Source organism: Mus pahari, chromosome 3 (assembly GCF_900095145.1).
Source record: "Mus pahari chromosome 3, PAHARI_EIJ_v1.1, whole genome shotgun sequence".
NCBI lineage: Eukaryota > Metazoa > Chordata > Mammalia > Rodentia > Muridae > Mus > Mus pahari.
The window spans coordinates 93927610-93943110 of record NC_034592.1 but is presented as its reverse complement, the minus strand read 5'-3'; the positions used below and the strand labels follow the sequence as shown (position 1 = coordinate 93943110).

The 15501-nt window shown below is 39.2% G+C and overlaps 1 protein-coding gene and 1 long non-coding RNA gene across 2 annotated transcripts in view; one reads left to right on the top strand and one right to left on the bottom strand.

Annotated features, from left to right (window-relative positions):
• The window catches only part of LOC110318566, a 20793-nt gene extending 15081 nt beyond the window's left edge, over positions 1-5712 (top strand). Inside the window, exon 5 of the long non-coding RNA XR_002380371.1 lies at positions 5354-5712. This is a non-coding gene — a long non-coding RNA (uncharacterized LOC110318566). The remainder of the gene's footprint in view (positions 1-5353) is intronic.
• Positions 1-15501, bottom strand: part of Ccdc34 (coiled-coil domain containing 34) — a 24870-nt gene extending 9369 nt beyond the window's left edge. Inside the window, exons 1-3 of the mRNA XM_021193718.2 lie at positions 15141-15501; positions 11357-11492; positions 4723-4830 (exon numbers count right to left, since the gene is read on the bottom strand). Of these exons, the coding sequence (XP_021049377.1) occupies positions 4723-4830; positions 11357-11492; positions 15141-15487 (591 nt within the window). The 5' untranslated portion in view covers positions 15488-15501. The remainder of the gene's footprint in view (positions 1-4722; positions 4831-11356; positions 11493-15140) is intronic.

The following is a 15501-nucleotide window of genomic DNA, read 5'->3' as shown; positions in this document are numbered from 1 at the left end:
TTTTCTGACGTATGTTCCTACATAAGAATGTACTAAAGTTGAAANAGGGACTAAAAGTATTCAACTTAGTAGTTCAGTGTTAGCTTAACATAAACAAAGCCCTGGGTTCAATAACCAGAAGATGAAAGAAGATCTGGGAATTTAACTGGATGGTAGAGCACTTGCATATCATACATAGGGCACAGACAGACATACACACATACACACACACACACACACCATACCATACATACTATCCCATACACACACAGAGAGAAGAAAAAATTATTCAATAAAAAAGTTTACGATATGCAAAGCATTATGCTAAATCTAATAATGGATAAAAATAATTCATGTTTTAAACGACTGAAATAAAAGTGAAGGCATGTATATAATATACAACAGCTTTTCTGGCAAAATATATACATAATTAGGCAGAGTATATAACAAAGTTACTAACAGTAATGCAAATTGAAAAGATTCATAAAGAATAATTTCTATGTATCAAGGGAGATTCCTGATGAAGTATGTTTTATAAACAGATAGTGTTGATCCCAGAAGTGTTAGATTATTGAGAGAAAATCCCAGTGTCAGGTGTGAGAGACCTTTCCAAAAATCTCCTGAGGCCTTCAAAATTGTACAGATTATGCCCACCAGAGTGGGATGCAAAGACCCTACTGCTGAAGACACCACACCCCTTGGTTGCAGAACACCAAGAAAGCATTCTGGAACTGAGGAGAAAGCATCCTCCCGACTGGCTAAACTTGGCAATGCTAGAAGTTGCCATGCAAGTAACTGGGGGAGAAAAGTCAGCAGTGGCTTTCCCAAGTGTTAGACCTTACATGATACATTACTAACTTGCCAGGCCAAGAAGTTCGCACTAATTTGACAGTAACACAACTGTTTCTGATTGGATCTGTGGCCTGCTCCACGAGAGGGAGGTGTGGACCTTGTTACCAGTGTATGGCTGTGAAGTTCAAAGGCACTGGGGGTGAAGACTTCTGTCTTATTAGACATGCTGTCAAACTACCTCTTAAATATGTATATGTGAGTCTTGACTTCAGGCTTCATTGAAAAAAAGGTTTCTCTCTACAGCTCACAGCAGTTAAGGCAGCGACTCGTGGCTAGGCAAGGTACAGAGAACAAATGACTGAGTGCTCAGTATTAAACAAGACAACATGCATGCACAGGGAACACTGAGAAGGGTGAAGGGGATGTAAGAGAGGAACCATAGTTAGGAGGGCTATGATATGCTGTCTTCTGAGCATGCATGGCTGTGACAGGGCAGGGCTCATGGGGCCTGTCCCACCCTGCTCCGAGGAGCTAACAGCAGTCAAAGGATGCTTAATCATTATTTCAGTGATAGCAACTGGCTAGTTACTAATGCTTCAAAGGATAATATCATACTCAAGGCCATTTGAGAATTTTTTTAAACCCAGTGGGTCACAAAACTAAAACAAAACAAAAAGACAGGAAAGTGGGATGGGGACTTGGTGGGAGTGTGACCAGAAAGGGTAGTCATATATGAAATTGTCAAAATGTAAATATATTGGGGAGACAAAGCAGATCCAATAAAATCTGTTTTTTAAGCACTTAAAAACAAAAACAACAATAAAACTAAAGATAAGAGCTTTTGTTACTATTTCAGAGGGCCAGAGTTCAGTTCCCAGCACATCAAGCAACTTACAATCACCTGTTCCCTTGAGGTCCAAGGGTTCTGATGACCTCTTTTGGCTTCTGTAGGCAGGCAGGCATACACTCATGAATGCATACACACACACACACACACCTTAAAAAACGAAGCAAAACAAAACAAAAAACAAAAAGTAAGGAAATGAAAGGCAGTAAGTAAGAATGCATTCTCAGAATTTCTCAGGGGTATATATTCCTGAGGGCTAGAAAGTATAGCCAAAGCTCTAGACTAAATTCCTTAAAACAAACAAAAACCTACTTGTATCTTAAAAATAAAAAAAAAAAAAATGTAGGGATGGGAGTATAGGTGGATGAATGCAAGACTCCTAGCACAGTGAAGCCATGGGCTAACTTCTCATTATTGTGAGAAACAGTAAGTATCCTTTTTCTATTTGTGTTTGCGTAAACCATTTTCCCTCTTCAAACTGATCAGTAAAGCTATACTAACAGAAGGTGGGCTGTGGCTATCTTGTGCGAAAGCACATCACAGATGAAAGGAAAGCACAGGTGGGAGAGATGCCAGAGGATGTTTAGACGGCAGAGCACAGTGTAGTGTATCAGCCAGTCAGGCCACAAGTCTAAAAATCTCATTCAGAAGATGAAGAAGAGTCGTGGAACTAGTGGACTGTCATTCAGACTTCAGCAATAATCCAGCAGAGACAGGAGATTACTCTAGTCACTCAGGATTACTTCTGGGTAACTTGTCTGTGGTATTTTCCCTTATGTTCCAAAGCAGGGGAGGAAACAATGAAGCTGAAATCAAAAGGTAACAAAACTCCTCAGAAACAATCATAAAAAGGAGATGCTTAATGACAAGCATTCTGACAAGCATTATGCCTCAGTGTCTGAGGAGACAGAAGTAGTAAGAAAACTAGAGACTGAAGAAAGAGGCAATGCCATGATGTCATCGGTTGCTTCAGGTGTTCAAGTCTGGAACTGTCAGTGTGCAAATCCAAGCCCCTGAACTTCCACTAAAGAGACACTTAGTGATAGACTTGCAGGAAGATATTAGTGGAAGGGCAGAAGACAGACACTTGGTAAGTATGTATCAAAGTAGGGAAAACAAACAAAAAACCCCATAAAAACAAAAATGTAGTGCGAATTTTGGTTTCTTTGAAAAATACATAAATATTATGAGAGTGTGTTTTTGTTTTACTCCCAGGTGTGAGACACAGGGATGCTTCAGATTGTCCACAGCATCTGACTAAAATTTGCCTCGAGACTCTAGAAGGGGTGTGATAGTTTCCGTGATTGTGTGCCATTTGGAATTCTGGAATTCTCCAGAGGGTCTACAAATGCTAGGGCGTCAAGAGGTTGTTGGGAGTGTGGATTGTAGGCTGGCTGCTGATGGTTGCTAATGGTTGCAGTTTCTAAGTAGTTGTGCACTTAACAAAAACAACAAGAAGGAATTAGATATCCTGATGGCAAAAATCAAACTTGCCCCAAGGAATTCAACGCCCCTAATCAGCAGAAAGTAGTCTAAGGATAATGCTGCCCCCGTCACCTTTATCCTTTTTCTCTCTCCTATCTAAGCTTAGGGGGTTAAACGGATGGAAGAAAATGGGTGGAAGGGAAAAGAAGCCATCAACTAGCAAACACTAGTTACATACAAGTGGTGTCCAGACAAGAATCTAGGCAGAATGGGAAATGTGACTTCAAATAATGTAGAGAAAATGGCAGGGGATGAAGGAATGCTTATTTCTTTTCAAGATGCCAGCAAAAAATTTATTGGGGTTGTTACCACTGGTATATCCCACCCCACCCCCAGCACTTTGCTCCCAGAGAGGATTTTCTGGTTTTGTCTTGTTTTTCTTCCGAATTCTGTTTCAGAAAGGTTGGAAGAATGGCTTAACGGTTGGAAAAATTGTGGGTGAAATGGAGGGGCCTGAGAAACAAAAAATGGCTGAAGTGCTCTCTCTTTTCTGAAAGGGTTGCAGAGTTGGCTGTGTAACTGAAAAAAATGTGTGTGGAAGTGGAAGTGCTTGGGAGGCAGGAGCACTGGAAAAGGGAGAACAAAAAGGCTCAGTCCAATGCAAAACTTACAAGCCATTTCAGACAAGAGCAGCCAAGAGTCACCAGGTTATGGGAAAACAACTGTGGACTTAAATCAGTCTGTATACCGTAAAGATGTGTTAAGATCAAAATGGAAGCCTGCAAAAATTTTGCACCAGGGATGCAGATTTGTTTGTATTTCCATAGAAAATAAAAAGCTGTAGATCCCATCAAAACTGATAAAGATTAGAAATGAGCAGGAGAGGTCTCCTGAAAACCCTGGCCATTGATCCAAAAAGCACTTATTTCACAGAAAATGTGTTTGTGAATAATTTTCTACTAAAACATAGCACAATTAATGGCTTAAAACACAAAAGGGGAAATGTAGTGAGAATTTTGGTTTCTTTGAAAAACAAAGAACTCCGGGAACATGTTTTCATTTTACTCCCAGGTGTGAGATGTGGGGCTGCTTCAGATTGTCCACAGCAGCTGACTACGATTTGCCTCCTTCTCTAGCTGGGGTCTGATTTTTGCCAACTGCAGACAGCATCTGTAATTGTGCGATGCTTAGAATTCTGGGGACTCTTCAGTGGATATATAAATGCTAAGGCCCCAAGCAGTTGTTGTAGTTGTTGCTGTTGTTGTTTTTGTTGTTGGTGGTGGTGGTGATGGTATGGGCTGTTAGTTGCTGATAGTTGCTAAGTATTAGTGCACAAGAAAGGAACAACAAAAAATTAGATGTTCTGACAGCAAAGATCAAACTTGTCCCAAGGAACTCAGCACCCCTAATCAGCAGGAAGTAGTCTAACAATAATATAGCCCCATTTCCCCTCTATCCTTGTTTTCTCTCCTATCTCTCCTAGTGTTAGGAGGTGGAAAGGACAGAAGAAAAGGGGTGAAGAAAGGTATAAGAAAAGAGAACCCACAAAGTAGCCAATGTCTGGCTACATAAAAAAAAAACAAAAAAAAAACAAAGTTAAGCAGTCTTAGATAATGGGGGAGGAAGAAAAACTTTGCAGGAGATATGAAGTATATATGCATGCATTTGGTTTTCGTTACCTGCTTATTTTTCTTTTGAACCCATTCCTTGTGCTTTACTTCAGCAATTATCTTTCTTTTTTCACGTTCTTCCATTTCTTTTCTTTTTTCTATTTGCTGATTTAATTCCTGTGAGATTTTAAACAAAGAGCAGCACTTAACAGAAATACCCAAATAACATAATTGTAAAAAAGGTGAGGCTAAATTAGACATGAATGTATCTTCTCTTATAGAACATGTATTACTAGTGCCAATATTTCATTCAAGTAACTCTGGGATTTAAAAAAAGCATTGGTAGAACATGCAAGTCATACTATAGGAATACTAATAATTGGTTGGCAGCAAAACACTAGTTTCTTAGACTAAGTTTCAGCAAAATTACCTGCATTGAAATCAGCTTCTTTCCCATACATAAGTATTTTGGCATCACTGTGAGGTACTGGCAGTAGCTCAAGAGAATTATAACTTTCTTTTTATAGTTATTAAAAAAAAAAAAACCTTCTAGATTCTTAATGAAAATAGAGGACAAGAATGAAATAAGTCTTACATTTTCAGTTCATAACTACACTGAAGAAATGTAAAGAAGACATTTTCCTTAGAGGCAAAAAAAAAAAAAAAAAAGAATCTGATGTTTTCTTCATTGATTTTAGAGATGCTGGAATATAAAACAAAGCCATGTTCAGATCCCAGATTACTTAACTGCCTTGCTGCCACTAGAATCAATGTGTCTGATTGTTTTCTTGGGAGAATGAAGAAGGTATGGCTAATAAAACACAAGGTAAATGCCAAATAACTTGCTACTCATCAGTAACATCCATACACTGCAGAGAAAACTGTTCAAACTAGACTTCTCTAGGATTCTACAATCAATCATTGCTGACTACCTGTCTTCTCTCTCCTTAGTTATTAATAACCTATGTTCCTTTGGTCTACTCTCTTAGCCATCCTTCCCTTCCCCTAAGACCCACCTATTTGAGCATACTTGCCAATAAGGACAGTTTTCTCTCAGTATAATTCCAGTACCTTAAATGAAATAAAACTTACACAAGAACCAAGTTTTTGCACTTTAGTACAAATCACAGGCTGGCTAATTTAAGTGAGTGCTTGTCTAAATTCTACTAGATAAAAGACAGCTGTCTCTTTCACTCAGAAACTCTCAACTTTTAAACATTGTCTAAAAGCAAATTTTGATCTTAGTATTAAGACTTCTTCACTAACTAGCTATTATTCCTTGATTACTCATATAATACTTTTTTATAGAATGTTTGCTATATAGCTTAATATGAACTGGGTGTGTGTGTCTGTGTGCCTGCATGTGCAATGCTCACATAATGAAGTATGGGTACATGCATGTCACTGATAGCTTTCAGGAGTTGGTTTACTCCTTCCATTATGGGATCTGAGAATCAAACTGACCTAGGTCATCAGTCTTGCAGGCCAGCATCTTTACCCACTGAGCCAATTCACAGGGCTTATCTTGCTATTTGAGAACAGGGTCTCACTGGAACCTAGGGCTCAAATCCCAGGACCCATCCCATCTCTACCTCCCCAGGACTGCATTTATAAGCACTGTTGTATAAAATGTTTATGTAACTATCAGATCTATATGTAGAGACTTATCTACATATATGCATTTATATGTGTATACATAGGGAGTGTATATAGATATATTTTTCTCCTTTGTTTTCAGACACAGCTCTATGTAGTCTTCCCCATTTAATAGGTAACCAACAATTTTCCTAGTCAGCTTTCCTCAGAATAGTTTTCAAGCCATTAATCATTCTCATCAGTCTTTGTCACTGAGAACTCTAAATCACCCCTTTGCCATGAATTCTTGCTTCACAGTATTCAATTTATGTGGGGTTTCTCAAAAAGAGGAAATTGATACCACGCTATGCACTTCAAACATCTCCACTCACCATCTTGCCCTTTAAAGCCATGTTCTCAGAGTTAGAAGCAATTTTACAGTTAACATGTACAATAGTTATGAATGATCATACTTATGTCCTTTTAAAGGTTCTTTAAATAATGAACAATTGCAAAAGGGGCTACGCAGATCTTAAGACCCTGCTTTATGGTTGCCAATTATTAGTTAGTCTAAGGGCTAAAGAAGACTCAGTAATACCCAGAAAATGCTAACACTGACCTAAAGTAGTGGTCCAATTCCAGAGGATCTTTTTAATAAATAACTTTCCCTCCCATCCAAAATGCCCACCACATTCTAGAAACACGAATCTCTTCCAAGTTTGGCATTCACTCCATCTATTCATCACCAATGTAGGCCTCTTCCAGGACAGGAGTCTTCACTCAAAAGCCCAACATGGCCTGCTGGTATACCACTGAATTTCCCATCGAGTACACACTTTATGGTAAAAATACAATCAGCATGAATGTGTATTTCAATATATTGTAACTATATGCAAAGAAGTTTTAGCTACTGAAGATAACAATTAAAAACAAAGCAAAAAAGCTTTGCCCATTCTATATCCCACCTGATTGCTTTATCCAAGGTTAATTAAATGACCAATGTTAATGTGGTGAGGAAAAACAATGAAAAACCACCTGGTTTATTAAAAAATAGGTATTTTACAAGTTTAACACATTATATTCACATATGAAGTTAATTAATGAAACTAAAGACCTCGGAGAGAATGAGGCTAGAGAGATGGATGGCTCAGCTGTTAAAAGCATGTTCTTGCAGAGAACCCACGTTCAGTACCTAGCACTACTTCCTGTGGAGCACAACCTCCTCTAACTACAGCTCCAAGGAGTTCAGTGCCCTCTACAGACTCCACAGGCATCTACATACTTATACAGTCACACACACACACACACAGAGGCATCTACATACATATACATACAGTCTCACACACTCACACACACACACACACACACACACACACACACCAGTAATAAAAATCACTCTAAAAAGAGACCATTGAGAATCTAGACAGGAAGCTAAAGAATTACTAAAACTGTAAATAAAATACAAATAACCTGTGGAGTCCAGTGTGCTGGCATTTATGATATTGATATTCAAAAATAATAACATTTAAAATTTTTAAGTAGGTAACTTTAACGACCTAATATAATTATAACTCTAACAGAAATATCTGAAATGAATATGTCTGTTGATAGAATCAAACACTAATGAATGAAGCTAATCTCTTTTTTTTTTTTTTTTTTTGGTTTTTCGAGACAGGAACTCACTTTGTAGACCAAGCTGGCCTTGAACTCAGAAATCCGCCTGCCTCTGCCTCCTGAGTGCTGGGATTAAAGGCGTGTGCCACCACGCCCAGCTGAGGCTAATCTTTTTAATGATCCAACTTACCATATAATTTTTTTTAATTTAAAAAGATGACAAAATGTCAGAGATATGAGAAAAGAGGACTAGCGAGAGGAAGGAGGAAAGAATAGGGAAGTGGGAAGGATAGGGTTAAAATACAGTCTATACTTGAACAAGTCTCATGACAAAAGTCTTCACACTACAACAAATATGCACTAATTAAATAATTAAATGGTTAAGACAGCTGTGTGGCCTACAACTGAAATCCCAGCATTCGGAAGGCTGAATCAGGAAGAACATTGAGGCTGGGGTCAGGATGACACAGCAAGTTCAAGGACATCCTGGGATATATTAAAAAAAAGACCGACTCAAACTGTCGAAAAAGTAAATAAATATTAAGGCTGACTCATTCATTTCTAAAATACATCTTGATATTGTGAAGAAAGGCATTTATATTGGAAATCGTTTTCAGTCCTAAGTTTTCCACTAACTAAAACCTTAACCAATTACTTCTCTGACTTCCTGATTTTTAGCTTTAGTAGGAATCTGAGAATCTTTAGTAGGAATTTTACACCACATTATTCCTGTGGTGTAAGAAAGAAAAAAATCTGGGGGTAGGAGAGAGTGCACTGTGGTTAAGAGCACTTGACTCGTCTTTCAGAGGTCCTGAGTTCAAGTCCCAGCAAGCACGTGGTAGTTTACAACCATCTGTAATGGGATCTGATTCCCTCTTCCAGTGTGCATGAGGACAGAGCATTCATATATAAAAAAATACATGAACAAATTTTTTTAAAAAAACATCTGTGCTCCTTATGATATAGATTATAAAATCAAAGAGGGGATACAATAAATAAGGAAAGCAGGAAATGAAACAAAATGAAAAGCATGAAAAATGTACTGATTACAACTACTCAAAATAAGCTGGCAGAAAGCTAAATGGTCAGCAGACATGTTGATATCCCCGGCATGACAGCTACATACCAGTCAGACAAAAGCTGGGCAGATGTGGCACACACCTTTAATCCCAGCACTTGGGAGGCAGAGGCAGGTAGATCTCTATAAAGAGCAAGTTCTAGGACAGTCTAAACTACACTGAGAAAACCTGTCTCAAACAACCAAAAAACAACATACAGACAAAAACACCTTAGTCATGTCACAGTTAAGTAATAAGGTAGCACAAAAATGCTAAATAAATCTAAAACTTAAATAATTATACCCTTCTGTATGTTTAATTATTATGGCATGGATTTTATATTATTATAATTTGTTCTCAAAACAGCTTTTCTTAGTAATTATTGGCTTTCATACTCAGTAATATCTAACTTGTATTGAGCATTTTCTATATACTCGGCCATAACCCAACAGTAAGCTCTCTCTCTCTCTCTCTCTCTCTCTCTCTCTTTCATCAAAGCACAGAAGAATTTGCTCAAAGTCTTACGTTTTGAAAATAGAAAGTATGGCTCAAATGCATGCTATTAACTACTCTATTGCTAATGTCTGGCTTGTGGATGAAGAAACCAGGGCTAAAAGAATGTAAACAACTTTCCCACATTCAAATTCCAGCCTTGTTCTATATGACTCCACAGGCCAGGCACTCTTACTACTTTTCTTTTAAGAAGTTTCTTCCTTTATGTGCTGAGTAAAAATGATTTGAAGTAACTCTTTTTGTCTTAGCAAGTGACTTGTAGGGAGGATCCAGACAATGCCATAAATACCCCAGTGGCCTCTCTGAATTACCACAAGGTAGTAAATCAGACTGTAAATCTAGTATTAATTCAACGGGTTAAAAACAAACAAAACCAAAATCCAGTACTAGCTGTTGCACAAAACTGAGAAATTTCAGACACATATATATACGCATATTCATTTTCTGCTTAATAAAAAGAACAGACTTGTTACTATGCACAAGTATTTCTATTGATTGCTTTTATTTTAACTCCACAGGATGACCTTGAACTTCTGATCTTTCCAACTCTACCTCCCAAATGCTGGAAATGCAGTGGAGTAAGGCATGTGCCATCACACCTGCCAGGGTTCTGTGCCGTCACACCTTCATGAATGCTAGGTGAGCATTCTACCAAATAAGCTGTATCTTTAGCCCTGAACAAATATTTTTAATATATTGAGTCAATGAGTATAAGTCAATACTGGAATGTTTGTCTAGCAAGTAGATGGTCCTAGGTTTGATTCCCAGTACTGAGGGGCAGGCAGGGGAAGTGGCTAGGCTAATAAGGTAAGACTCCAAAATAAATAAAAAAGCATTAAGAAGATCATAATGGCAATGATACAAATAATACCAATAAAATCAAAATCAGTCATTTTCATACTTTGTTTCATTTAATCTTTATAAAAACCCTGTGACTAGTACAATTTCAACTCTCTTGTAGAGATAGAGAAATTGAAGTACAAAAGATGAAATAACTTAGCAATGCTAACCAGCAAGTGAAAAGGCTGTAACTGGGGCTCTTACTAAGTCTCCTAATAGCAAGCAAAGCTCTCTCTAAAGTCCTGGTGACAAGGAGGGTTTCCCATACAGTGTACTCTTCCAGGGACTGATTTACATGCTAGGATATGGAGTAGTGTGTAACAGGAAACAATTGAATGGAATGTACCCATAACCACTGGAGTTAGGCCAAGTCTCCTGACTTGTGACTTTCAACCTACCAAAAAAGTCAATAGAAAAATTAGCTTTAAAACTGATCAGGAAAATTTATTCTATTACTATAAAGGTTTTGGTTTCTATGATTTTTATGTTAACATGGCTACTAAGAGATGAAAATAAAATCTCCATACAGTGAACAAATTTTGATACATATTTAATACATTCTATATATAATATTATCAGGAAGCCACTTTAAAGTGATATTATAAAAGCATTTAGTTAGGATTGGGGGTGTAACACAAAGGTGAGAGCACTTGCCTAGCATGTTCAATTCTCAGAACAAAACAATGTTTTCAGCCAGGCAGTGGTGGTACGCGCCTTTGATCCCAGCACTTGGGAGGCAGAGGCAGGCGGATTTCTGAGTTTGAGGCCAACCTGATCTACAGAGTGAGTTCCAGGACAGCCAGGGCTACACAGAGAAACCCTGTCTCGAAAAACACAAAAAAAAACCAAACAAACAAAGTTTTCAACGATATGGAAATATATTAGTATCTCACAGGAGAAAATGCAGGTTATAAGAGAGTTGGATTGTATTTCCTTCACAAGAGTCCCTTTTAGTATTCTGTGTCTATGTTTGAATATGAAGACTAAAATAGAAAGGTTGGCTGGGGATGGTTGTGCACAACCTTGATTCCAGCACTGAGGAAACAGAGACAGGTGGATCTCTGTGGGCCGAGGATTCAATGAAGAGACACTATTTAGTTTACCTCCAGAACTTTCTGTTGTAGCCGGCCACGCTCTTCTTTCTCCTTGCTAACAAACCACATCTCCCATGGTGTCAGACTACCATCCTGTAACAGCACCAGCTTCTGTCCTTGTTTGTCTTGGGACTCAACTTCACAGCTACAAGAAAGAATGGGAGCACTTACCACAGAGAACTCTTTCCACTCAGAAACATTAGCTGTACGATGAAAGCAACAATGTAATACTTCTAACAGTCTCATTTTTACAAATCCATCTGAATGACTTCACCCATCAAACTGCCTTTACTTCTAAAAAAAAACCACACTATGTAAGAATCCACTGGAGCATCCCAAGCCCATCCATCTGCCTCAATTTTAGCATTGCTGGGTTTTTTTTTATTCTTAAAAATCCTACTTGAACAGTTAATTACTACATATAATCAAAACCAGACCTTCTTTCCTTCCTTAACAGTAGTATATCAGAAAAAATGTGTATACATATGGAGCAAATACAAAACAAAAACATGTTAACAATCAAGGATTCTGGGTAAAGGAGGAATCAGATATTTGTTGAGATTCTCTTTCAATTTTTTTGAAATTGTTTTAAAATTAAAAGTTGCAAAGAAAATACTTGTCTATTACTATGGCTTTGTTTTGTTTTCTCTAATTTTTCATGCTGGGAATTGAACCCAGGGACTGGAACAAACTAAGTATTATGGTTGATTCCCTTTCCAGTTTCTTAGTGAATCTACAACTCTTCAGGCTATGAGTCTCCTGTCAGTCTCCATTCCCACCCTGTGCCTTCTGTAACTCTTCTGGGCAAGGAAATCTAAGAGCAGAGCAACTTAGCTAATGCATAATGGTCACAAGAAAGCTTAATGACCAGGCCCCATGGAAAAGACTGCTCAGGGCCCAAAGCAGAATGCATCTGTCTGTATGTGCACGTATGTACATGAGTACAGTGCCAACAGAGGCCAGAAAAGTGTTAGATGCCCTGAAGCTGGGTTATAGGCAGTTGTGAACATCAGATGTGGATGCTGGGTACTCAAATCATGTCCTCCACAACAGCAGTGTGTGTTCTTAACCACTGAGCCATCTCTACAGCCTCCTCTAAAAACAAACACAAAAAAACTGTGATGCTGATGATAAATTCCAGGTTTATCTTAAATAGCATTCTGCATCTCCCTCGCTCCTAATATCTAGTTTATTATAGACCCTAGTTCTATGTGTTTATAGTGTTCCTTCTAGCAAACAATGGCCTCATCAACTGTGTTATGTAATTTTCTCTACTTCATAAATTAAGTTTACTCATTTTCCTGCTGTTAGTCATTTATTCACACCATTATAGAATCTGTACTCTGGAAGGAAAGAGATACTGCTGATATATTATTTATATACTCCCTTCTTTCTCACTCTTGCAGAATGACCTTATCTTATTCTACATGAAATCTCATTACATCTTCTTGGTCCCACATCAGCAATATAGCTCAGACCTTTATCTTGGGTTCCAGACTTCTTTCCAACCATCCAGCTATTAAAGTTAGTACAAAATAAATCCAATCATTTGAGCACTCATCCCAGTCTCCCAATAAAAGTTAATTTCTCTTCCAATCCTTAGTGAAGAGTACCTAGTAACCAAAACCAGAGACTTTCATTTTCAACTCCACGTGATCCCACATTTTACATACATATAGCCACTTGTAGTAACGTATCTATAGCCTTCTGTTTTTCCAAGCCATTCCTCCTCCAACCTTACAATAAATGGTCTTTTCCCTTTCTTTCAAACCACTCTTAACAGCTTTATACAGGTTCACCCCTTAACTGAATCCTTGTATCACCTCAAACATTCCTCAGTGAGTCTTTTACCTTCCACATAAAATCCATACTCCTGAGTTGGCTCCTCCTTTTAGCAAACTGATCCAGACTTCATGTTTCTGGTTTGCTGAACTGCAGGTTGATGAATGTGTCACGCCTCTAGGCTGTCTATAGCTCTGCCCTAAAAGTAAAACTCCTGTCTCCACAAAAACCTGATAAACCTACATCATATTTTTTTCAGATGTAGTCTTAACTAGTCCTTTGACTATGGACTGATGTGTGAAAGCAGGCTAAAACTAGGTCCTCTCAGCTTACTCAGGCTTTGAATGAGAACCAAGGAGGCCTAGCTCCTCCCCAGCAGGCTCCCTATTGGTTAGCGGTTTGGCTCCTGGAAGCTAATGCAAGTCTCAGTGGCTGAGCTGTACTCTGCTGGCCTTTATTCATCATGCTGCTAAACTATAACATACTGTTTGGGTCTTTTGAATATTGACTAGATACTGCTGATATATTATTTATATATTTATATATTACAGTACTCACCAAAGCCTTTAAATTTCCTTTTAAAATATGTTAAATCCACACTGTCCTGAAAGTGCTTATGAAAAGACTCCTAAAATTCTAGTTCAAAATTCTACCAGGCTAACCAGGAAAGGCCTGTTTCTTGTTGCTATTAGCAGTCTGGAAAAGCAGCTTGCTCTGTGACTTCCACCCTCAGCAGCGTGAACTTTCACCTCTCATCCTTACAAAAGTGCCCTCCCATGTGAGTGACCTCCTGTTTGACTCACTAATTCTTACATGAGTGCCTTACTGAATGGGAGCTATCTTGCTACTTATATAAAAAGCATGGCCTTGCCAGCTGGAATTTCTTAAAATCTCCTGTACTATGCCTGACACAGCCTGGCAATCAGAAACTTGTAAATGCTTCCTGAGGCTGTCTGAAGGAATATATCCTAAAATGAAGCTGTCTTAGAAAAATTCCTACGGGGACATGCCCTTGGTTCCAGTTTCCATAGTAATGAGGACATAGTATAAGGAAACGTAAACCCTGAAGAGATACCTGAGTACTAAGCCCCGGGCTGCTTGCACCTAGCTGTACGCCTTTGAGGCAGACCTTAGAAAAAATTCTATCTTCTCATCCCCACCTTGTAAAAGGTTTATCTTTATTTATGAGTCTATATGCACTGAGTATGAGTGTATGTGCATCAAGTGCAAGCATGCAAGTGTCAGTAGGAGAGTGTCAGATTTCCTGGAACTAGAGTTGTGAACCACCTGATGATGAAGGTGCTTGGACGTGAACCTGGGTCCTCTGTAAGAGCAGTTCACCCTCTTAAGCACCGAGCTCTCTCCAGCCCAAGTAGACTTTCTATCTGTATTCTAATACAGTTTTCTTATTTGTGAAATGATTTGGGCTTTTCTTTCTTGATACTAGAAGTCCTGTATATCTTGTTTATGGTCCCCTCTACCTACACTAATATGTGGCAAAATAGTAAATGTTTGCTGAATGAATCAACGTAAATAAACATGATGATGGCGTTATTAACTAACCCCCTTGATAAACACTCACTATTCCATTAAATATTCTCACTCAGATCAGAGTATGAACATTTTGGGCATCTGTACCCAGCTCTTTATATTTAAAGCACCTACTTACTACAACCCAGCACCAGCTACACACTTTGATGCTAAGTTTATGGATAAGAGCTCTGGAGTCGACAATGTGGTTTTTGAGGCTTTTAAAGTGTGCTTGCGACTGTGTATAGTAAGTTTCTATGGAAACTGAGGCTGCACTCATCTGTCTCAGGAAAAGGGAACTAGGAATCATGGGAAATCCGTGACCATTTGTAAGAATTTGCCCAGCACCCTAGGATGCAGGTGCTACAGCCTTTGAGCTTGAAAACAGGAGGTTATACGGCTCGGGGTAACAACAAGGCCTTCTGAACCCCATCTCGAGGGAGTCTTGACAAGTGCTGTGAGGGCCGGGCTTTGAGTTTACCTGGAGCGCCCCTGGAACTCTATTCCTTCCAAGCTCTCCACCTTGGTCTCTGACTCACGGGCATCTTCGTCCACGGCCTCTTCATCCTCCCCCTCACTGTCGTCGGCGCCAAACGGAAAGCTCTGGTGGCCAAGGGGAGACAACAGGGACAGGGTGGAGTTGCTGCAGCTCAGAGACGGCGGCGACAAGCACTCGGTCAACGCCACATCCTCCAGCCCTGGATCCCCGGAATCCACTAAGAGGTCGACGACAAAGCTCGAGGAGGGCCGGAAGCCCGGCTTGCAGCGGGCGAGGTAGCGGGTGCACGGAGCGGGAGAGGCGGCCCGCCACGGCCCTACGGCCCGCATCAGGCCCGCCAAGT